This window comes from Canis lupus, chromosome 26, assembly GCF_048164855.1.
Source record: "Canis lupus baileyi chromosome 26, mCanLup2.hap1, whole genome shotgun sequence".
In the NCBI taxonomy this organism is placed as follows: Eukaryota; Metazoa; Chordata; class Mammalia; order Carnivora; family Canidae; genus Canis; species Canis lupus.
Window position 1 is genome coordinate 5,218,463 of NC_132863.1, and position 23,913 is coordinate 5,242,375.

General features: G+C 41.1%; 1 protein-coding gene across 9 annotated transcripts in view; it reads right to left on the reverse strand.

Annotated features, from left to right (window-relative positions):
• Positions 1 to 23,913, reverse strand: part of CFAP61 (cilia and flagella associated protein 61) — a 275,850-nt gene that overhangs the window by 48,071 nt on the left and 203,866 nt on the right. For all 9 annotated transcript variants that reach the window (XR_012018154.1, XM_072799837.1, XM_072799842.1 and 6 more), the window contains 4 exons: positions 23,607 to 23,899; positions 14,897 to 15,224; positions 13,395 to 13,486; positions 5,880 to 6,085 (listed from right to left, as the gene is read on the reverse strand). Coding sequence is in view for 8 of the 9 variants with exons in the window: in XM_072799837.1 (XP_072655938.1) it covers positions 5,880 to 6,085; positions 13,395 to 13,486; positions 14,897 to 15,224; positions 23,607 to 23,899 (919 nt within the window). In the remaining variant the exon portion in view is untranslated. The remainder of the gene's footprint in view (positions 1 to 5,879; positions 6,086 to 13,394; positions 13,487 to 14,896; positions 15,225 to 23,606; positions 23,900 to 23,913) is intronic.

Sequence of the window (23,913 nt, forward strand, 5' to 3'; positions counted from 1 at the left end):
AGAATTTAGAGTGTGATTTTTCTACTGGACACAGTGCACGGCCACTGACTACAGAAGAACAGAAAAATATTTAAGTCATGATTAAATGACTCCAGTTGGAGTCTAATAAGTGCATTGGGAGACAATGTGCATTGGCAGAGTCCTGCTTAATGGCTCAGGAGACAGAGACAGCACATGGCAGTCCTGGCTTCCTAAGGGAGTAACTTCTGGGGCGTCACAGTTCAAAAGGTAATGGAGGCCTTTTAAAGGGCTTGCTCAAATCCCATTTAGAATATTGTGCACAGCAGCACTTACCCACTAAAAATAGGCCATTCGAGTGTTTGAGGAAGTGTTGAGGGTGGCGGTGCTCGCAGGAGGCGAGGGCCACGTGAGGGCAGTCTTTGAGAGCTGAGCATGTGAAGATGTGAAAAGAGGTGATTCAATCAAGGTTTCCGAGCATCTGATGGGCTCACACAAAGAAGCCAGGGCAAGACCTATTCACACTGCCCCGGGGCGGGGGGCGGGGGGGGGCGGGATAAAGGATGCTACAGACTGTTAATTAATACTAAGGAGGGGAGGGACTCTGTAGGCAAGACCTTGTTTTTGCAGGGCCATCCATAAGTGGGGTAGATGAAGATGACGCAGAGTTAAGAAAGAGGAGTAGGCAAGGGATGTGCCTTGTTAAAGCCCTGCAGCAGAGGCTTCTCGGGGAAACAGCCTCGCCCCCGCCTCTCCCCTCAAACCCAAGTTCCCACTCTGTGACTTCTCACCACCCTCACAGAAGCTCCTTCTGCACCCCTGCCCCATGTCTCCAGGGGGGAACAGTATCAGCAGGTGCAGGGGCTGCTCATTGGAAACACTGTCACTGTCCTGGGATCCAGCAGGCAGGGGTCTGCAAGGTTTGCGAGAGGCATCTGTGTGCTTGCACAGGAGACGCTGCCAGATGCAGCTTCTCTAGTCACACATTTGGGGTTTTTTGTTTGTTTTTGTTTTTAAACACTTTATTTATTTATTCATGAGACACAGACAGAGGCAGAGACACAGGCAGAGGGAGAAGCAGGCTCCATGCAGGGAGCCCGATGTGGGACTCGATCCCGGGACTCCAGGATCTCGCCCTGGGCCGAAGGCAGGCGCCAAACCCCTGAGCCACCCAGGGACCCCCTAGTCACACATTTGTTAAGTGACTTTAACTGCTGACTGGTTCAGGAAGGAGCACATGATAAAGATGGGCTCCATTCTTTTTCCAAAATGGTAAATCAGTCAGTTGATGAATTTATTGCTCTCTGTCTTGCACACACACACTCACATACACACAGAGTCTCTGGTGGTGGATTTGTTCTCTTCATCATTAATGATTTCTACTGGCACTCCAAGATGAAAACAAAGAATAAAATCGCAGCCAGCCTGGGTCCCAGATCCTCAGTGACACTGCCGTCCTGTGGCAGCTGTCCCACTACAGATCGAGTGGCTGACTGCTCAGCCACCACCTCGTGTTTCCAAATGGCTCCAAGCAAGCCCCTCCACAGGCAGCCAGAGCCACTGCTCAGGAGGCCTCGCCTGCTACAGCACCTGCCCCCGTAGTTGCCACCGTTCCCGCTGGCACTGTCAGTACCTGCTCTGTCCTGGCCCTTGATGGGGCAAGAACAGATTGAGGGACATGGAGAGAAGGGGTTCTGGGGGGTTCTTTGGACCCGAGGAGGAACCTGATCTTGACATCACGTCCAGCTTGCAGAAGACGGAGCGGCTGGTTGATGGTCAGCCCGCCCCCAGCTTGCAGGATGGTGGCTCTAGATGTGGTGGATCGAAACTGGCCTGGGTTCGAACAAGAATATTGCCAGTGCTGCCAAGGTCAGGGAAATAATCGGGAATCAGACTGCGGCCAAAATAAGCGAAACCATTTGCCCTTCCTGCTTGCAAAGAACCTTGCCAGACTGTCTGACAACAGACAGGGCAGGCAGTGGTTGGCCAAGAATTAGCACTGAGGCCTGGCAGCATTTCATGGCACTTGAAAGGAACGTGGCCACAGCTGCATATACACACCAACACGCATGTGGGAGTGACTGACGAGGCATGGCAATGGCCTCAGCACATCACTTAACCATGACCAGTGACCTCTGATGATCAGCCACCATCTTCCTGCCCGCCTTGCTTCTTTCTTACAGATGTCAATTCGCACGTCCTGATATGGCACGTCCTAGTGTTGCCTCATTTTGCCATCCCAAATATTCACTCTTAGCAAATCAAATTAACTTTTAAAATTATTACTACCATCAGTTAACAGCTGCGCCCTGACTAGTGGTCCCAAGCTTACAGAGTCTGTCTCTTTCAATACCACCTTCTTCTCAGGGAAAAACAAATCAGCTAGGGCTTCTGAAATTGGTCAAATGCAAAAACATTTTCTTTTCAGAGGAGACTTTTGACATATTCCTCCTCCCTGAGTAAAAATTTTCTTCAAATTTAACTGATTGCTTTTTAATTCAATATTTTGGATAAGGTTAAAGTAACAATAAAATCCTATTTACAAGCTAAGGAAAAAATGCATTCATTTTTTAAATACTTGTATTTTTCTTTATTTTAAATAAATATTGGAGTCAAAAGTACAAAGATTTGAGAAGGGAAAGCCTATGATTAAGAAATGTGATACTTTACCAAATTTGGTATTATATCAAAATATAGTTTATAATTGGGGGCATATAGGAAAATATCCTCATATATAAAAGGTTTCAGAAATTAAGTACTCTTTCTGGTAAACAATAAACATTCATGCATGATAAAAAATACCTAGCAAGTTAGCAGTAACAAAAAGCAACTTTCTTAACTTGATAAAGGGCATCGACAAAAATATGTATGGCAAATGTCATATAACTAATATTGAACACATTCTCTTTAAGATTAAGAATGAGGCAAGGGTGCCATCTCTCACTACTTCTGTCCCACCTTTCACTGCAAAGCTTAGCCAGTGTAGCAAATAAGAAAAAGAAATAAAAGTTACAAAGATTAGAAAAGAGGAAACAAACTGTCATTATTTGCAGATGATATAATTTTCATGTGTGGAAAATCTAAAACAATATTTAGGGAAATTATTTGAGTAAGTGAGGGAGTTTGGCAAATTTGCAGAATGCAAACCCATACAAAAAGTGTATTTCTATGCACTATTACGGCAGAAACCAATAAGCAAATGATTATTTATAAGAGCAACACAAATATAAAACACTTTGGATTATAGCAAACAAAAATTTGGGAAGCCATCATTGGAGAAAATTTTAAAATTCTATTGGAAGATATTAAAGAGACCTAAATAGACTAAGACCTATGTTATGTTACAGCATAACATATGGGCTTAATATCAAAGATGTCAATTCTCACTGAACTAAGTTTTATTGCATTTCTTATCAAATCCAGTGGGGTTTTTCATGGAGCTTCACAAGTATACTATAAAACTATTGGAAGAGCAAAGGGACAGAAATACCCAAGACACCCTGAAGAAGATTAATAGAATAAATATAAAATTAAGAATTTAATTTTAGTTCTGTTAATTGACACCATAAAGTGAAAAGGCTCAAAATGTTAAAAATAACTAACATGAGTGTGTATCCAGAGTGCATAAATAATGCCTGTGAATGAGTAAGAAGACAATCCATAAGAAAAGTGGACAAATGTCATAAACAGGCATTTCCCCAAAGCTATCATGAGCAGCCCATGAACAAATGAAAAGACACTGAGTTGTGTTACTGAACAGAGCATGGAAACTAAAACCACGGGAGGATACCTTTTCACACCATAAGAAGGACCACATGTTAAAATCCAGCAGTGCCTCAGATGGACAGGGCTGTGGAGGCATCTTCATGTACTGCTGGGGGGAGTTTAAGTTCTCAGCACCACCAGGTACAGGTAAGAGAAGTTCTCATATGTGACATGTGCCCACAATATCCATAGCATTGTTTGTGATGGCATCGAGCTGGGAACAATTTAAACATCAATCAATCAAACATGAATGAGCTGGGACCATAGTATAAGAGAATATTATACAGCAGGATAAACAAATGGACTCCAGCTCCATACATCACGTGGATGGGCCTCACAAATGGTGCTAAACAGAGTGTTGACTTTCTCTTTCTTTCTTTTTTTTTTTTTTTTTTTAAGATTTTATTTATTTGAGAGAGAATATGAGCAGGGCCAGGGGCACAGAGACAGGGACAAGCAGACTCTCCAATGAACAGAGAGACCACCTTGGGCTCAATCCCAGAACCCCGGGATCATGACATAAGCCAAAGGCAGATGCTTAACCAATTGAGCCACCCAGGTGCCCCAAGTGTTTACTTCTTCTAGTCAGCCACAGAATTGATTCAAAAGTAAGCAAAACAAATGAATTTATTATTTAGGAAATCATATGTATGTGGTACACCTTTAGATTTAGAACAAGGATTGACTTGGCACTTACTCTGGTACAAAGTTTTTTGGGGACACAGCTACATCTGTTTGCTTATGTATTATCTGTGGCTTCTTTCACACTGCAACATAGAATTGAATTCCTGTGATAAGATTGTATGGCCCATAGAGCTGAAAATATTTACTATTTGGCCTTTATAGAGAAAGTTTGCTGATCCCTGCTTTACAGGAAAGAAAAGAGTGATTAACCAATCCTCGTGATAGTCGTTACCTCCAAGGACGTACTGTGAATGTGATGAGAGAGAGCTTCAAACATCCTGAAATAAGGAATTTTCTTTAAAAAAAAACAAGTGTCCCCCCCACCCCAGAATTCTTTCTTATGAATTTCTGTGAGGGACACAGAATTCTAGTACTACTATCCCTTAAAGTGTACATACATGGTTTATATATTGTTTGTATGATGCCTTCTACAATGTAAACATATTTCTTAAAGATTTATTTATTTATTTATTTATTTATTTATTTATTTATTTATTTATTTATTTGAGAGAAAGCATGGAGGGGTGAAGAAGGAGGGGAGGGGGGGATCAGACTCCCCATTGAGCAAGGAGCCTGACGTGGGGCTCAATCCCAGGACCCTGAGATCATGACCTGAGTGGAAGGCAGATGCTTAACCAACTGACCCACCCAGGCACCCCAATTTAAGAGGTAAGAGAGAGGTAAGAGAAATTGCTCCTGATCTTAGAAGTCACCACCATGGATACTGAGGATCCTGGAATTCTATGACTTATGTCCTACATCTGTATCTGATACTGACTCTGTCATCATCTTGTTTTGTGCAGAGAAGGAAGTTCTCCTAATCTTTCCAAGCAACAGGCTGTGTTCAGGAGTAGCTTTCTACTCTAAAATTCTAGCCCTCCCAGAGGTATAGGATGAAAAAGTGTCTTAGCATTTGAAAAGACAGAGGCAAGATCCCCCAGTCTAACCACCCTGCTGTGCAGAATTCCCGTAACAATATCCCATACAAATGGCCTCACCCCTATGCTTGTGCACATACTGCGAGGAAGGCTGGGGTCACAAGTAGCCTGTCTGTGGCTGTGGAATTCCCACCAAGACCAAGTGCTCCCATATCCTGCTCCCAAACCCACCTCTTCAATTTCTGACTATTTTTAGAAGCCCATGTTGAAAGTGACTTGAATATCATCTCATCTGGGCTTGTTAGTGATGTAGAGGCTGCACTTGGATGCATTTGGGGTCCAGGCCTGTGTGTGGCCATGGGGACAATATTGGGACACACCAAGAGCCCATGCACTTCTCCATGTGACCCTCCACTCTCAGGCCAATGCTAGTGGTCAGATACTCTTCATTATCTTAGAATAAATTTTCTGCCACTCTAGCTTCTCCCACGGGTCCCCGTGTTGCTTTCTGTGCATCGCAAAAACACATCTCTCATTCACAAGATATTACAAATGCTTGCATTTCCTTTTAGTAAAGTGTAATGTTCAACTTGCCTGTAGAGATCTGGGATCAGCTTGTCCTCATACCGAGCACATAGGTTGTTGAGAAGTTGCTCGTGCTGGCCAAACAAGCGGATGTAGTTGGAGGCAGGGAAAGGCTCTTTAGAAAGGCACGTGATGGTTTCCACCATTTTATACTTGTTAATATGTATTCGGAAGTAAGTCCCATTTTTTGCATTCCCTGTTACTATTTCTGAACCCTGGTAGGGGGGGAATGGGGAGGAGAATCAGAAAAACAACATTAGAAACATTTCTGGAGTTTGGGAACTTTATCCTAGCAAAATAGTTTTAATATATAACAGGTTATACCTTATCACACATCACAAATAACAGTAATAAATATTGACTAAACTCAGCAGAAGCTAACCCAGTTTCAGAAACCACATACTGGACTTAATGACTAAATGTTCCTCAGGATATTTTAAACTGTGATTGCGTTGTTCTGCGTTTCTAAATAAGTTGCCTGGTTACAACCAATTCTGTGCTATTCAATACCTCACACAGCTAGTGCAAGGAACTGGGTTTATTCTCTTCTGTGAGGTGTGTTAAGACTGTTAATTTTTAAAATTTTTTCACAGCACTGTTTTGAGAAAAACTTCCTAGTCAACGGTGATTGGAAAGAATTTCAGGTTTTTAAAAAAGTTTATGTAAGCAAAAGGAATAAGTAAAAGGTGAATCCCTGCCAGCTGGATGCAGAGAGATCAGCTGTTTGGTCAGGTCTGTTCCCAGGAAGAAGGTTCAAGTTCATGGGAAGGAAGTACACATGCATGTGCTGCAGGCTTCTTGTTAGCTTGTACGTTGTCAGAGGTGTTGATGGATGGCTTTGTGTCCCCTAGAAGCTGGCTAACACTGCAGCATGAACCCAAAGGATAAATCCCATGTCACATCCACTTTTTCTATTTCAGCCCTTAATGGCTACCGACCTACCAATTGGAGACATGCTCCCCACCAGCTCAGGCAATCAAATCGAGAACCCTCAGTGGAAAAACATGGGTTCTATTGGTGATGGCTGAAAGTGCACTTTGCCCCTAGACTCTGAACTTAGCACACAGTTATATTCAATAAAGGTTTCCTGAGTGCATATAGATTTAAGCTTTTGCTCTGCACTTGAATGTGGCATTTTAGAAATCCAAGGCAAGTTGGACTACACTGATCCCAAACATTTACTTAGTCCTGGACATCCCCTGGGGATTTTGTCTAAACAAGGACACAAGGTTTAAGGTTTAACTGAATTTTTAAATAAACTGAAACACCTTATGGGTGTTTGGGCAACACGTGGCAAAGGCTTGGGGAGGAATCTGCCGATGGAAAGGGCACATGGTGAGATGTATAGGAGGGATATCAGGTAAACCTTGGGCCAACCCCACATGTGTGTGTGAAACTAGTTATCTAGGGGTCAGGGAGAGAGCAGGTGTGGCTTAGGAAGGGGGTTTGGAGGTGGCACCTTGAGGGAGGTGCAAGTCATCCAACACTTACACAGATGGATGGATGCAGACGGGAAATCTACCTCCACAGCTGCGTGGAAAGCATCAACCAACAGAACAATGGTACATCCACACAATGGGATCAACACATCCAATAGAAATCATTGGTAAACTATATTTCACAACAGGAAAATACATTTACAGCACATTTGATACTATAGTAGTATAAATTTATGCTTTATAACTTACACAGCATCATTCTATTTTTATAAACATACATAGTATCATTCTATTTGTTTTTCTATCAACACTTTAACAAAACTGTTCATATGGTCAATTTCTGTGGTCTATAGGCTGGATCACTTTTAGTGTTTCCCTTTCTGCTCATTTGATCATCTATTGTTCCTATTTTTTAAAATGACTATCACTTCTAACATGATAAAAAGTTAGTTTAAAATATAGTGGCTGTGTTGTGGCACAGAATCAGACTCCTGATGAACAAACAGGAGTGAAAGAGAAATGAAACAAAGTAGAAGCAGCAAGGGAGAAGGAGGGAAGGAGGGATGGAGGGAATGAGAGAAGGACGGAAGGAGAGATGGTGGGAGGGAGGAGTCTGGTGCAGAAGAGTGGGGCTTGTCTGGACTCAAGAATTGAGTCTGGAAAGGCCAGGACTGAGTCACTAGCTGCAGGTGGCCTGCTCTCCTTGCCCAATCTTCCCTTCACCTTTGCTCCTGTCGCAAGAATTTCTCTAGTCTTAGATAGCCCCACAGACTTTCTTCCATCAGGTGTGTTTCCTCGTCTTGACTTCTCAGAGTGAGCAACAAACACCTCCCAGAGTGAGGCATGTGACATCACAGGCATGTCTGACATGCCAGACATTTACCTGGCAGCCCATCGTAGCAAAGGCTATTTTTGAATTAAATACACATGGCACTGTGAGAGTGAAGAATGTGCCTGCCAAGTGTGTTTCTAAGATTAAATACAAGACTTTAAAGACCATTCGAGTTTGGCACCAGCAGCTTTAGGCTCAGCTGCCCCCCCACCCTCCCAATGGGTGGCGGGCAGCCTTTCTCAGGAGGGATGCCTCAGTGCAAAGTCGAGTAAGTCTCTGAGATGGGGCCGCTCCCGCGCCCTTGTGGTTGGGCAGCTGGGGGGCGGGGCATCCAGAAGAGGGGGTACTGGCAACAGCTCCAGCATAGATTTAGTGCCAGGTTTCCCCAGGGCTCGCTGGAGGGCATAGTCCACAATCCCACAAGGTCTTGGCTCTTCCACCTTCTCTTTAAAATTTCTTTAAACTTGGAGATTAAGGCAGGGAATCCAGGCATCAAGGGGCACAGCTTGTGATCCACACATGTGACAGACTTTGACTTTGCAAAGTGTTTCACTTCTGCTCACAAGAACTCTGTGCTTAGGGGGACTGATTTGGCCAAGGCTGAGCACCTCAATTCTTGGGCCACAGTAACTTAGTTGGTTGTTTTTTTTTGTTTTTTTTTTTTAAAGATTTTCTTTATTTATTCATGAGAAACACAGAGAGAGAGAGAGAGGCAAAGACACAGGCAGAGGGAGAAGCAGGCTCCCTGTGGGGAATCTGATGTGGGATCCAATCCCAGGACCCCGGGATCACACCCTGAGCCGAAGGCAGATGCTCAACCACTGAGCCACCCAGGCATCCTGGTTGGTGGTGTCTTGACACCTATTTGTAGAGCCTGGCTAGGTTGCTGGTTAAGAGTCTGAGCGGGACATGCACTCCAGGGTCAGCCTGTCCCAGAAGGGTGATATAGTCAGCATCGATTCCAATGATTTGTCCTCATGGTATCTGTTGGGGTGGGGGTGGTCTTCTTTATAATTTAAATACTGAATTACAATCTTTGGGCTGCCTCTATGTTTTTGCACATTATAGCTATGAGGGCTTTAAGATTGCAGAAAGTGGCCATGCTGTAGTGGAAAAAATGACCACGCTGTGGTAAGATAGCTGATCTCAACTATGAAATAATTTTGTCCATTTTAATGTGATTTGGCATTGTGTTAGCATAACCAGGGGGCCGTTCTGGAAATGTGGAATGCATCGAAATATTTTGCATTGACATTAAAGACAAGCCATCTACAGATGGGCTTCTCAGACACAAATTACTCTTGTACGGCCAGGCAGACTCATCTGAATTTCTTAGGTCATTCCTAGTCACAGTTACTGATAGACTCAGAAAATCCAATGAAGAGCAGAACTCTCTCTGCCTATCCTCACAGAAAATCACTCCATTAAATGATAACTTAGGCAGCTTCTAGCCCTGCCACCGCGTAAGGGGTTTTGAGGTAATGATGATGATTTCATACACTTTCCAACTCTTTGGGATGTGTCTAGTTGCTTCCTTTATTTTAAGTATATTAGTAAATTGTTAGGAAATGTGGATTTTTTTTCTTTTTTGAAATGTGGATCTTGAATTTAAGATTTTGGTGGAGTAACTGGTTCTGGTGTAGTATTTTTCCTTCTTCCTTCTTCCCTGAATACAATTATCCTTTCGAGTTCCTTTATGATTTTGACAAAGGTTGGAAAATGGCTCTGGAATTCATGCCAAATGGAAGACACAGGAGTAATCAGACTTGGTGTGCAAGAAATCAAGTCCCCAGCTCTCATGATGAACACACAATTTTAAATTTGATGGTATCCAAGGCAGAATTTGTTGTGACAAATTTCTTTATTCTGTGGTGTATAAGCCAACAAAGCATGTGGACTGGAATCTGTAAATTAGTTTATTATGTAGGGGTCTCCTTTCTTCTTTTTGTCAGGTTACCTCTCAGAAAGCTCATGAATTACTAAAGTATCTTCTTACTTAAATATTCTAATTAGTGAGTGCTATAGAAGTCTGGTAAAATTCATCTGCACTACATTTATTATAAGAATAGCAGTTCAGTTTCTCTAGTGAAATATTATTCAATGGGCTCCATTCTCAATCAATTGGTTATATTTAGGTGACTGTCTGACCATTTTGGCAACAATTTTACTTAAATTAATTCCAACCCCAAAAGATTGCCATGGAACCATCCTACATTTTTTTTTATTGGAGAATAAAATGGATAAAAATCTGTTTAAATCTGTACTAATTAAAAAGGAGGCCCACCTGGCAAAATGGTTAATTAAAGTCAGGGGTCCTGTTCAAATACTGTCATAGCACCAGCCAAAGAATCTATTTAAGTTGCATTCTTATTAAAACTAATTATCTAAAAAAAAAGCCCCTTTTAAGGGGGTCTTTATTCAAAACCTTCTCTGACTTTATTCAGAGGGAGGGCCCATGGTTCATAAATAAATGACACTGCATGTAGGAAACCACAGTGTTCTTGAAGAATCTGGTTCTGTCTGAAACCAAGTCTAATATTTTGTCCCCATCCCACATACTCATCTGCAATTTGACCTTGACACTCTTCTCATTGAGAGATGAGCTCTATGTCCTCTCTCCTTGAATCCCGGTGGGCTGTGACTATTCCAACAGATGAAGTGGGGGAGTGACACTGTGTGACCATTGAGGATAAGTCATAAAAGGTCCTGCAGCTTCCAGCTTGTTAATGAAGACACATGCCCTTGGAGCCCTGAGTCATCATATAAGAAGTCTGACTACTCTGAGGCTGCTGTGCTGTGAGAAAACCCAGGTGACCAGGACAGCCTGGGTGTGATGCTTCGGTCAGCACTCCCTGTGATTGAGTCATCCCAGCCCAGGTGAGTTCAAGCCTTCTGATCCACCCACTGAGTCACAACGAATCTTATAGTCTCCTCAGCTGAGGCTCCAGGCACCAAAGGGCAGAGACAAGCCATTCCCACTGTGTCCTGTCCAAATTCCTAACCCACCGAATCTGTGAGCAGAATCAAATGGCTATTTCATGTTGCTCAGTTTTGTTACATAGCAACAGATACCATAAACACTATTCTCTATGATCTTTTATTTGTAAGAAAAATCTGGAATCAGACCATGTATAAAGGATATACCTCAAAGACTCTGGGAGAAGCCCAAAGGAAATAAGGTTTTTTTCTTAAGATTTTATTTATTTATTCATGAGAGACACACAGAGAGAGGCAGAGACATAGGCAGAGGAAGAAGCAGGCTCCCTGAGGGGCGCCCAATGTGGAACTCGATCCTAGGACCCCAGGATCACGACCTGAGCCAAAGGCAGATGCTCAACCACTGAGCCACACAAGTTCCTCTGGAAATAAGTTTTAAATACATCTATCCTACCCTGCAAGAACTTGGTTTCATTATTTATCTGGAATTATAATTAACAACAACATCCACCACTGACTGGTTACCTCTTTTTTTCCTTAAAGGCACTATTACTTTATATGTGATCCCTAATAATACCAGAAATACAGAGAAGTTGGTAATTTGTTCAAAGACCATGGGAAGTACATGGAAGAGCTGGGATTCTGCTTTCCAGAAGGGAGAAAGGTGAGAGGCAAATAGCCTATGCCATTTTGAGTCTGCCTCCCTTAAAGGAATGTTCCAATGTTCCAAGCTTCTACTTACATCTCATTGGCCAAAACCCACCATATGGCCAACCCTATTCTCATGGAAATCTGGGAAATACGTTTATTTTACATTGGGAAGCCTATTAACCCTCAAAAATACTCAGGATAAGAAAACAGGCAACTTCTAGTGTTTGCCTCAGAGACAAAAAAAAGCAAACATGACACATCAAACATCAGGTTGGGACCGTCTGCCAGAGGATCTAATCTGAGCAGGTTGCTGACTGACCAACTGCACTGTGTCCCTTCTACTTTCGTTGAACCCAGGGGGTGTCCCACCCCACAGCTTTTGCTTTTCCTGGATGGCCCTTCTGGGGTAATTCAGGCAGGACAGGAGAACAATGTGTTCTGGATGGACATCCCAGACTCTAAACAATGTATTTGTATACTGCCATATACTGCTCTATTGGAGCATCACAGATTACCTCAAAACTTAGCAACTTATTGTCCTTTAACAGGTGGTTGGATAAATAATTTGCATTCCATCCAAGCAATGGAATTATTTAGCACTAAAAAGAAATTCCCTATCAAGCTATGAGAAGACATGGTGGAAACCAGTGCACATCTCTCAGTGAAAGCAGCAATCTGAAACCATGCTGTATGATTCCAACTATATGACATTCTAGAAAAGAAAAAACAATGGAGACCATGAAAAGATCAGTGGTTGCTGAGGGTCGTGGGGAGGGACGGATGAATGGGCAGAGCACATAGGAGCTTTAGAGCCATGAAACTACTCTGTATGACACTATAATGGTGGATACATACCATTCATTATACATTTGCCCAAACCCACAGAATGTTTAACACCAAGAGAGAACTCTAAACTGTGGACTTCGGGTGACAATGAGGTGTCATTGTAGGTTCATCCATTGTAACAAATATGCCACTCTGGTGGGGGTGTCGATCACAGAAGAGGTTATGTGTAAATGGGGATGGGGGTACATGGGAAAATGTCAGTACTTTCCCCTCAATTTTGCTGTGAAGCTAAACCTGCTCTAAAAAAATATTCTATTAAAAACACTTAATGGCTTAAAACAACAATAAACTATTACCTCGATGCTTGGGAGTCAGAAGTTAGGAGCAGCTTAGTTGTGGGACTCTGGCTCAAAGTCTCTCATAAGTTTGTAGTCAAGATGTCTGCTGGGGCCACATCATCTGAAGCCTTGACTGGGGTTGGAGGATTTACATCCAAGGTGGCTCCCTCACATGACTGGCAAATTGCTAATGGCTGGTACAGGGCAGCCTGGCTGACCTTACAACATGGCAGCAAATGATCCAGGAGGGTACAAGTTAGAGTTGTAATATCTTCCATGATTTAGCTTTGGAAGTCACACACAGTCATTTCCACAATATCCTGTTGGCTACATAGGTCAGCCCTACTCTGTTTGGGTGGGGACCACATAAAGGCATGAATACCAAGGGGCAAGAATCACGGGGCCATCTTGGGAGCTGGCTACCACGTGGCTTTTCTGATGAACAGTACATTATACTAAAGACTCTGAATAAAGAATTTCATCCCCCTGTAAAGAAAGTGTTATATTTGAAAGTAAAATGAAATTTAGGAATAATACTTACAAAACTAGGCTGGGCCATTTGTACCTCTAAGGGAGTTGGAATGGCAGGTTTGGCAATATGCAGATAGTGGTAAGAACCAGGAAGAATGCCTCCTACAGGAAATGGAAAGTTTTCCACATTTTAATTTACTTGTTAATGAAGTGGTAATGGAGTTGATATATTTGTATATAGCACATAAGACATAGACAAAGAGATGCTTACCATGGTGTATGCTACTCAAACTATCCCAAGTACAAGTATTAGCAAGAAACTTTGTGAGATTGATTTTATTAAACAAAATCAATGTAAATGTGCCATTGTACCCCATAATATAGCCAGCAATGCTCCAGAAGATGTGCCAAGCTAATCTTGTGTGTCCTATGATTTCCCATAATCCCTGGCATTCTAATCTATGCCTGTCAAAGCCAGACCAAGACCTATAGAGGCTTTAAATGTTGCAGTGAAATAAATAAATAAATAAATAAATAAATAAATAAATAAATAAATAAATAAATAAATGTTGCAGTGATAATCCCATTCCCTGTCACTCTTTCATTATGTAACCAAAACATTAAAGTGGGTATTATTAAGGAAAATCAACAAAGTTCTTATTCAATACTTTAGACAATTATCATTATGAAATTCTTACTATTTCAAGCTTATCCCATAGAATGAGCTTGATATAGCTCTGCTCTTTGACTCCCATTCCTTCTCTTCTTTTCCCATGGTCATTACCTTTCCTAAGTTCTCAACCCAAAATGAGAAGCAGAGCAGGATTTATCAGAGTCCATTTAGTTAGGTAGGAAATTACAAGGACTGGAATGTAGGACTTGTGACTCCTTAGTTCATGCTCTGTTTACTGGATTAGGGTCCATGGATACCTTAAAGGGTCCATGATGGCTTTAAAGATTGGTCCATCAACCTCCTGGAAATGAACTTACAATTTTGTAAATATGTGCATTTTTGTGATAGAAAATCCACAACATTCAAAGACACTACTTTCAAAGATATCTCTCATCTGCCAAACACAAAAAAAATCCTATATTACTCGTACAGTGATCTCCTTATATTCACAACCATTACAGCTGTGAATGGTTTAGTTTATCCATCTAGATAAGAAGCCAAGGCCTAGGACATTTGGAAGGGTCTCCTTATCTCCAAGTTTATAGTGAGAACAAAAGTTTAGCATGGTGTCGGGCATTGTCTCACTAACCAGTTGTGAGTGACCTTTGGGTAAGTTACTGATTATTCCTAGTCTCTCTTCATGTACCTGTAAAATGGGGACCACAGTTATGATGTGATCCATAATACATGCTCAAAATACAAAGGACCATGATAAAATGCCAGGTCCATAATAAATCCTTAAAAATGAGACTGAGCCCTCCTCTGTCTCTGTGCAAACCCACTGAGAGACAGAGAAGCCTCCTTACCAAGCCTAAGAGAAACATGGGGGGTTGCTCTGAGCGCTGATCCAGATCCAATGAGTGGCTTCATCAAAGGAAAGAAGGTGACCTAATACACACCTTGGATCTTGGCTCCCTTGTACATGGGGATGAGTCGGTCAAGATCAGCTGGTGGTTCAGTCACAGGCTCAAGGGTTGGATCAAAGAGACTGAGCATAGCTGCTGCCAGCTGGAAGCCAATTTCTTTGGAGCTGAAGCTGCTATGAGTCCATTCATTTGAGTAATATTTATTGGAGAATTTGGTGAGGGAACCAGCAGCTCTGATGGCTACGTCGTTGGTGTGGAAGTTGGTATCAATCACAAGTCGGCTATCATAGACAAGACATGCATCATTGAGTGCTTTAAATGTTTCATAATCCACATTCTTCTCACAGAAGCTGAAGAACATCTACAAAGCAAACATTCATGTTATTACTCAGTTATCACACTTCATTTTACATTCTCAAGAGTATGAATAGTCTCCAGAGCACCTTATTACTGGGGGCATACAAAAAACCAAAACAAAAAAATAACAATGCTTAATCTACTAAAATGTCATAATGATGGTAGTGGTAGTGGTGGTGGTGGTGGTGTGTGTGTGTGAAAAGAGCGAGAGAGACAGAGGGAGAGAGTCTGTCTTTGGTATGAAGAACAAATTAAGATATCTAGTATCACCTTTTTTTGTAATCACTCAATTTGGATATCCACTGGAGAGAAGAATGCCAAGTGATGGAGTATCTCTCAGAAAAGTAATTTTTTTTCCCTGTAAGGAGATTTACATCCATAGAGACATTGCTTTCCCTTCATTTGCCTACACTTTAAATAGTTCTATCTCAGCCTCTATTTTCTTCTTCCTGTGTCCAACACTTAGGTCTCTCCAGGTTCCTTCTTGGAGTCACCACAACCAGTCTTGAGTCATCAGATTGCCTTGTTTCTGCTCCCCATTTAAAAAAAAAAGATTTTATGTATTTATTTGAGAGTGGGAGAGACTGAGAGAGAGAGCACGAGCAGGGCAGAGGGAAAGGGACAAGCAGACTCCCAGCTGAGCAAGGAGCCCAACAGGGTCTCAATCCCAGGATTCTGGATCATGACCTAGGCTGAAGGCATTTGCTTGACCAACTGAGTCACCCAGGCACCCCTTGTTCCTGCCCTTTTAAATCCAGAAATCCTATCCCTGAAGGATACCTCAGTAAGGAGGAGAGTCCCATCAGCCTCAGTATCTCCCAGCTCTGGGCTCCTACCTTGTGCCTTCCTGCTCTGGCATGGAAATTAGTCATTCAGTAAATATCCCAGCTGGAGCATCTGGTGGGCACCCAGGAGGCTCTACCACTGGGCAGAAGGAAGCAAGGTGCTGATGTGAGTTCAAAATACCAACTCAAGAGTTCTGCTTCTGGTATAATGGTATAATCCTCTCAGACTAATCCTTTCACTGATAAAACCATAAACTCTGGTCGAAGTATAAAAACAATTATCTGAGAATTCCAAAGAGCATTTAAAAGGAGATAAATGGTGGAGGACAGTAGAAATTTGGAACAATAACCAGAATGAAGGTAATTTCTCTTATTTTGGTGGAAAGAGAATAGATTGTAGTCAGTTTATTCACTAGCAGAAGAATAAAGATGGTAGAGGAAAGAGTCAGTGAACTTGAAGTTAACATCAATAGAGATTATTCAATGTGAAAAACAGAGAGAGAAGAAACAAAGAGAGTGAAGCAAATGAATAGGGCCTTACAGACTCATGAGAGAAAAAGAAAAAGTTTAACAGATATATAACTAGAGTCCCAGGAAGAGAAGAGAGAAGAATGAGGCAAAAAAATAATGGCCAAGATTTTGTCAAAATGTAGTGAAAGTTAAGTGTATGGATTCAGAAGTTGAGTGAAGAACTTTGAATAAGATAAATTCAAGAAAAACTATGCTTTAAGACAAAATAAATATGGAACTCACAGCATAAACTGAAAACTGAACATTAAGAGAAAATCTTGAAAGCACCCAGGGGAACATGACACATTAAATATAGGGAAACAATGGCTTGAATGATGACAGATTTTTTAAAAATCAGAACTCAAAAATGTCAGAAGACCATGGAAAAAAAAATCTTCAAAGTGCTGAAAGGAAAAAAAACCAACCTGTCAGGCCATGGTTTTATATCCAGTAGAAATATCCTTTAAGAACAAAGGTAAAATAAAGTTATTTTCAGGTAGAGGAAAATTAGAGAACCACTGCCAGCAGACCTGCAACTGTATGTGCTATAGAAAGTTGTTCAGGTTGGGGCAGCCCAGAGGGCTCAGCAGCTTAGCGCCACCTTCAGCCAGGGTGTGATCCTGGAGACCCAGGATGGAGTCCCACGTCAAGATCCCTGCATGGAGCCTGCTTCTCCCTCTGCCTGTGTCTCTGCCTCTCTCTCTCTCTCTCTCTCTCTCTCTCTCTCTATCTCTCATGAATAAATAAATAAAATCTTTTTTTTAAAAAGAAAGTTGATCAGGGTGAAAGGAAATTATATCAGATGGAAATCTGGATCTTCAGAAATGAAGGCAGAACAATAAAATAGGAAAATATGTGGGTAAATACAGAAGTATATTTTTCTTCTTAAGTTCTTTAAAGTATTTATGACTATTTAAAACAAAAGTTATACTTTTGTTGGTTTTTCAATGTGTATAGATACATGACAAATATAACAGAAAAGGATGTCCAGAAAGTGGGGAGAAGGGAGCTATACGGTTGCAAGGTTTTTATATTTTATGTGAAATGATACAACATCAACACTAACTAGAATGTAAAAGATTACTGATGTATATTATAATCCATAGGAAACTGCTAAAAAAGAAAATAAGATATACACCAAAACCCAATTGAAATGGAATACTAAAAAATAATTCTAACTTTTAAAAAGCAGGCAAAGGGGACTAGAAAACAAAAAACAGAGGACACAAACAGTAAACCAATAACAAAATGGTAGACCTAAAGCTAGCCATATAAATAATTACATTAAACACTTGTGGCCTAAGCAATTAAAATGCAGAAAGAATAAAAGAGCATGTGGTAGGTAGATTTCTAAGCTTGTCTCCAAGATTCCCACCCCTCCCTTTGAGTATGAGCATGAAATGGGACTGTGATGGGAGGTCACACCCTGATAGAACTATGGCATAGCTGACTTTAAGATATTCTCTGTGGTTCTGACCTATTCAGGTAAGCCCTTAACGACAGTAGATTTTTCCCAAAGAAGATTTGAAGTGTGAGGGGAATTTGACACGAAAAACACTCTGTTCTGGCTTGACAAAAAAAGCCATGTGGCAAGGAATGTGGATGGTCTCTCGGAACAGAGAGTGAACCTTGTCTGAACAGCAAGGAAACAGGGACCTTGGGTCCTCAGCTGCAATAAATTAAATTCAACCACAGAGTCAAGCTTCTGCAGCCTGACCAACACTATGATTTTAGCCTTGAGGGTCCTTGGGCAGAGAAGCCAGTCACATCATGACTTCCAACTTGTAGAACTATGAGCTAACAAATGGATGCTGTTATAGTTTGCTAAGTTTGTCATAACTTGTTATGCAGCAATAAAAATACTAACAAAATCTACTTTATGATACCTATAAGAGACACTGAATATACAGACACAGAAAGTAAATAGATGGAAAAAATAAACCATGCAAACAGTAAACATAAGAAGGATATCAGATAAAGTGAACCTTAAAATAAGGGATATTATCAGAGATAAAGGGGCATGTTTCATAACAATAAAAAGGACAATTAATGAGGCAGACATAACAATTACAAATGTTCATGTTTTTAATAACAGAGCCTCAAAAAGATAAAGCAAAAAGTAACAGAATTAAAGGGAGAAATAGAAAATCCCACAATAATAGTAAGAGATTTTAATGTCTCTCTCGGCAATTGATAGAACGAGACCAAAAACTATCAGTAAAGACAAAGAAGATTCAAACATCAATCAGCCACACTGAACGAATTGTAACTTACACGTGGAATCACTGTATAACTACACCTGAAACACCTGAAACTAATGTAACACTGTGTGCCTGCTATACTTCAATTTAAAAAATTGCTATGTACCCTACGTTCAACAATGGCAAACTACATATTCTTTATATGTTTATGCTTGGATATAAAACAAGTCTCAACAAATCTTAAAGGATTAAAATCATAAAGAATATATCTCTGACCACAATGATATTAAATGAGAAAGCAATAAAAATATGACATCTAAGAACACCACACTTCTAGATTATCCAAGGGTCAAAAAAGAAATGATAGGGAGATTAGAAAATATTTTTGAGCTAAATGATAATGAATGTTCAACATATTAAAACTTATATGATACAGGCAACACAAAAGAAATTAGCTTTAAATGTGTATATATATAAATAATGGCTTAAGGTTATACATTAAGGAACTAATAAAGGGCAAAGGAAATCCAGAGCAAGCAGAAGAAAATAATTGAGACAAAAGAAAATTAATAGATTTGAAAGCTGGTTCTTTGAAAAGGGTTAATAAAGTCAGCAAACATCTAGCTAGACAGAAAACTTTAGACAGTTCTGGGTCTCACTCCTCTCTCATCAGTTTGGCAGGGAAAGAGAGATTGAAAGCAATTCTCCAATACCAGAAATGAAATACAGGCTATGCTACAGATTTTAGACCTTACATAGATAATACGAGAGCATATGAACAACTTAATGCCAACATTTAACCACTTTAAATGAAATGGACGAATTTCTTGAAAAATACAATAACCAAAATTGACATATGAAGAAGCAGAAAATCTGAGTAGCCTTAGAGCTAATGAGGAAATTGAATTCATCAGAAATCTTCCCATAACATGAACTCCAGTCCCAGATGGTTTCATTGGTTAATTCTGTCAAACATTTGAGGAAAAAATAATAACAATCTTTCACAAACTTTTTCAGAAAACAGAGGAGGGGGAAACATTGCCTAAATTATTTTATGAGGCCAGAATTGCCCAAATACTGAAAACTTATAAGGATATTACACAAACCAGGAAACTACAGATCAAGAACCCTCATGAATATAGTTGTAAAACAGTTTCAAAAGTTCTTTAAACATTAGCAAATCAAATCAACAATATATAGAAGGATAATAAATCGTGAATGACCAGGGTTTATTCCAGAAATGTAAGGTTTGCTGAACAATTTGAAATTCAATCCATGTAATTCATCTTGTCAATAGTATTAAGGAGAAAAGAATATGATCTTTTTTAATAGACAAGAAAAAATATTTGACAAAATTCAATTGCTATTCATGATAAATTTTCTGAGCAAACTAAGAATGAAAGGTTAATTCCTCAGTCAGATAAAAGGCACTAAAGAAAACTATACCGGTAACCTCATATAAAGGGGTGAAGGCCTAAAGTTATCATCTGAGATATGGAAAAAGGAAAGAATGTCCATTTCCTGCACTTCCAGTCAACATTTCACTGGAGTTCTAGCCAGCAGAATAAGCAAGTAAATTAAATAAAAGATCTAAACATGGGAAACAAGTAAAACAGTTCCTACTTGCCACTGGTATATTTAATTGGATCTAGAAAGCAATTATTGGAACTAAAAAGTGAATTTAGCAATGACTCAGGATACAATGTTTATATACAAAATCAACTGCATTTTGTATACTAGTCGCGATCAGTTGGAAAACAAAATTTACAAACCCATTTATAATAGCTCAGATACTGCACAAAGGAAGATAGACTAATGGCCAATAAGCACATGAAAAGATGCTCAATATCATTAATCATCAGGAAATCACAAATTAAAAACACAATGATACATCATGTCATGCCCACTAGAATTACTAAAATGAGAAAGACTGATAATACCAAGTCCTTGAAAGAATAGAGCAACTGAAACTCTCATCCATTGCTGGTAGAAATATGAAATGACACTGCTACTTTAGAAAGCAGCATGGCAGCTTCTTGAAAAGGTAAACATTCACTGACCATATGACCTAGCCATTCTTTGGATGTACAGCTACAAGAAGTGAAAGTGTGCCGACACAAAGATGCATTCGAGAATGTACATAGCAACTGAATGGATAAACCAAATGTGATACAGCTATACAATGGAATACTACTCACCAATGAAAAGGAATGAACCAGTGACAAATGGAATAATATGGATGAATCTCAATGCCATTGCACTGACCAGATATAAACTAGTATATAATGTATGATGCCAGTTATAAAAACGTTAGCTTAAGCAGGTACATATGCTTGTGACACCACTTTTAGTTTGCCTGTCCTGCTACAATAAAGTACCACACAGCTGCTGGGTGGCTCAAAACAACAGAAATTTATTCTCTCACAGTTCTGGAGATATCTAAAGTCATGATGTTGCCATGACCATGCTCCCTCTTGAAGCTCTAGGGAAGACTCCTTCCTTGTTTCATCCTAGTGTCTGGTGGTCACCAGCAATCCTTGCTGCTCCATGACTCATAGCTGATGCCATTTCATCATATGGCCTCTTTCCCCAAGTGTCTCTTCTGAATCAAACCTTTCTTTCCATGAATAAGCACCCATCATTACATTTAGGGCTCTCCCCAATCCAGTATGACCTTCTCTTCAGTTGATAAGATCTAACATGATCCTATTTCCAAATGAGGTCACATTCATAGGTACTGGGGATTAGGACCATATCTTTGGGGTAGGCATAATTCAACCCACAACACTGTGACCACAGTCAAGATAATGAATGTATTCACCCCCACCAAAAGTTTCCTAATTCCCTGACAGAGATGCTCCTCAAAGCAGAGGGGAAAAATCCCCTGACTTCTTCCTTCTTCCTGTATCTAATCTCCTGCCAGTATCTATTGTTGGCCAAACACCAGAGAGGGTCAGTGAGCAGCCAGGGCTACCACATGGCCATTCCTTGTGGAGAAGAACACAGTTGGGGAAGCAGGAGACTTAATTGCTTTAGGATGAAGTTTCAACAGGAAGGTGTGTTAGATCCAAGGCAGTTGAGAGTATTTGCAAAATGTCTTTGCCATGATTTCAATTTTGATCTAAACAGGGAAATAAAGGCCAGAGGGGGCTCTAGAAAACCTGCATTCAACTGGTTACTAGGGGGAGGTTTTCTCATACCTCTGCTTCCTACTTAGCGTATGTGTTTAGCTCCAGAAGTTCTCCAGGATAAGCTTGGCACACCTTCCAGGATCATCATTTTGGGGAGAAAATTTGGGTGAAGACATTTTGATTCTTCTTAAATAGGTACTGTGACATGTCACTTCTACATTAAAATAAGATGAACTGTTTCTGTTTTTTTCACTGATATGTCCCTCATACTTAGGACAGAGCCTAAGACCTAGCAGATAGTCAATGAATATTTGTTAAATGAATGAATAAACGCATATATGAAGGAGCAGAATGCAAAATTTCCATAGATTATCAAGATAAATTGAAGGATTCCAGAGAAGACTCTTTGGTGGTGGTGGTTCTGCTTTGATCTCCTGTCTAGACTGTGGGGTGGGGGTGAGGGGAATGAGGATCACTATCATTTACCTGTGGGGGCACTTGAGTCAGAAGACCTGACTTAGGTAAGGGATTGCTATGAGCCCCCACTGACCTCCCCAAACCAGTGTGCCCACTAAATGCTGCTAGCATTCTTTACCACACCAATAGCATATGCTTTTGACCTATATACGCAGCTCCATACTCACACCAAACTCAGACTCCCCTCTTCTCTGCTAGATTGACTGGCCCCATCCCTCTCTCATCCACTGCTGGCTTCTGCTCATCTCCTGAACTGGCAAATCTGAGGGCACAGGTTGTAAGTCAAGCTATTATATAACCGGAGAAAAAAGTTCTTTTCTCCAAAGATATATATATATATATATATATATGTATATATATATATATATATATAGAGAGAGAGAGAGAGAGAGAGATAACACATAGATAGATAGATAGATAGATAGATAGATAGATAGATAGATAGATGATAGATAGGAGAGAGAGGGAAAGTGAGAGAAAGAGAGGTCTTCCAAGTCTCTATTCCATGGGGGAGGAACCCCTATTGCTGTTTCCAGAGTCTTAGAAAGTTAGCAGCAGCACAGACTTTGGGGCTCTTCTGAACTGGGTTGAGAGCCCAGAATACCACTGATTTGGAGTTAGAGCATTCTCATCTGTAAAATGGGGATGCTCTCCTTTACAGAGCTGTTGTTACAGGTGACCCTGTACTGCGAGCATGCAGCGTGGTGCCTGCAGCATGGCGAGGACTCTGTCAACGTTAGTGCTCATCAAACCTTTGACACTCCTTCCAGGGACAGGCAGGGTCTACTTCTCTTCCCCTTGGATATAGGCAGGTGAAACAGTCTCTCTCTCACTCTTCCTCTCTTTCCCCCTCACTCTTAGAACCGGGTCACCCTGCCAAGATGAAGTGTTCTGGACAAAATCTCAGCTGCAGCTGATCTAGCATCAAAAGCCAGACATGGGGATGAAGATGACTCCAGCTCCACCCACAGTCTGACTTCAGCCCCATAAGGGACCTCAAGTGAGAACTGCCCGGCTGGCCCCCCTCAAAACCCTAGGACCAGAGATAAAATAATGAATAAATAAATCATTCATGTTTTAGGCTGCTAAGTTTGGGGTGGCTTGTCCCTCAGCAATAGGTCCTCTGAACTGGTAGAAAACAAGAGCCAAAACCTGTAGCTAGAAATCCCCCTGCCGCCATCTCTCAGACCCGAAGTCCCCGGGGAGGTGAGCAGGGCAGGTGAGCAGGGAGCAGGTGATTGCTCTCCACAAGTGGGAGTGAAGCTCCTGGGGACTGACTTACGCAGCAGGTGAGTCTGAAAGGCTTGGTGGGCGTGGTGAAGCAAGCGCTCTGAATGGGGTCCGGGTACCTGCCGTCGTTCCACTGAGCCAGGAGCGCGTCTCGGTGGATGGTCACCCCCACGGCTCTGAGCGCATCCTCCACCGCGCTTTCCACTGAGTAGTTGTTGATGCAGGTGACGGTGGAAGTGGGCGGGGGCTGTACCAGGTGGATGTAGGAGCCCCTCACACCGACGTTTAAGAGTGTCTCCACTGTGGTGTAAGTGTCAATTGTATTCCCATAGACAATTATATTCCCTGGAACAGGGGGT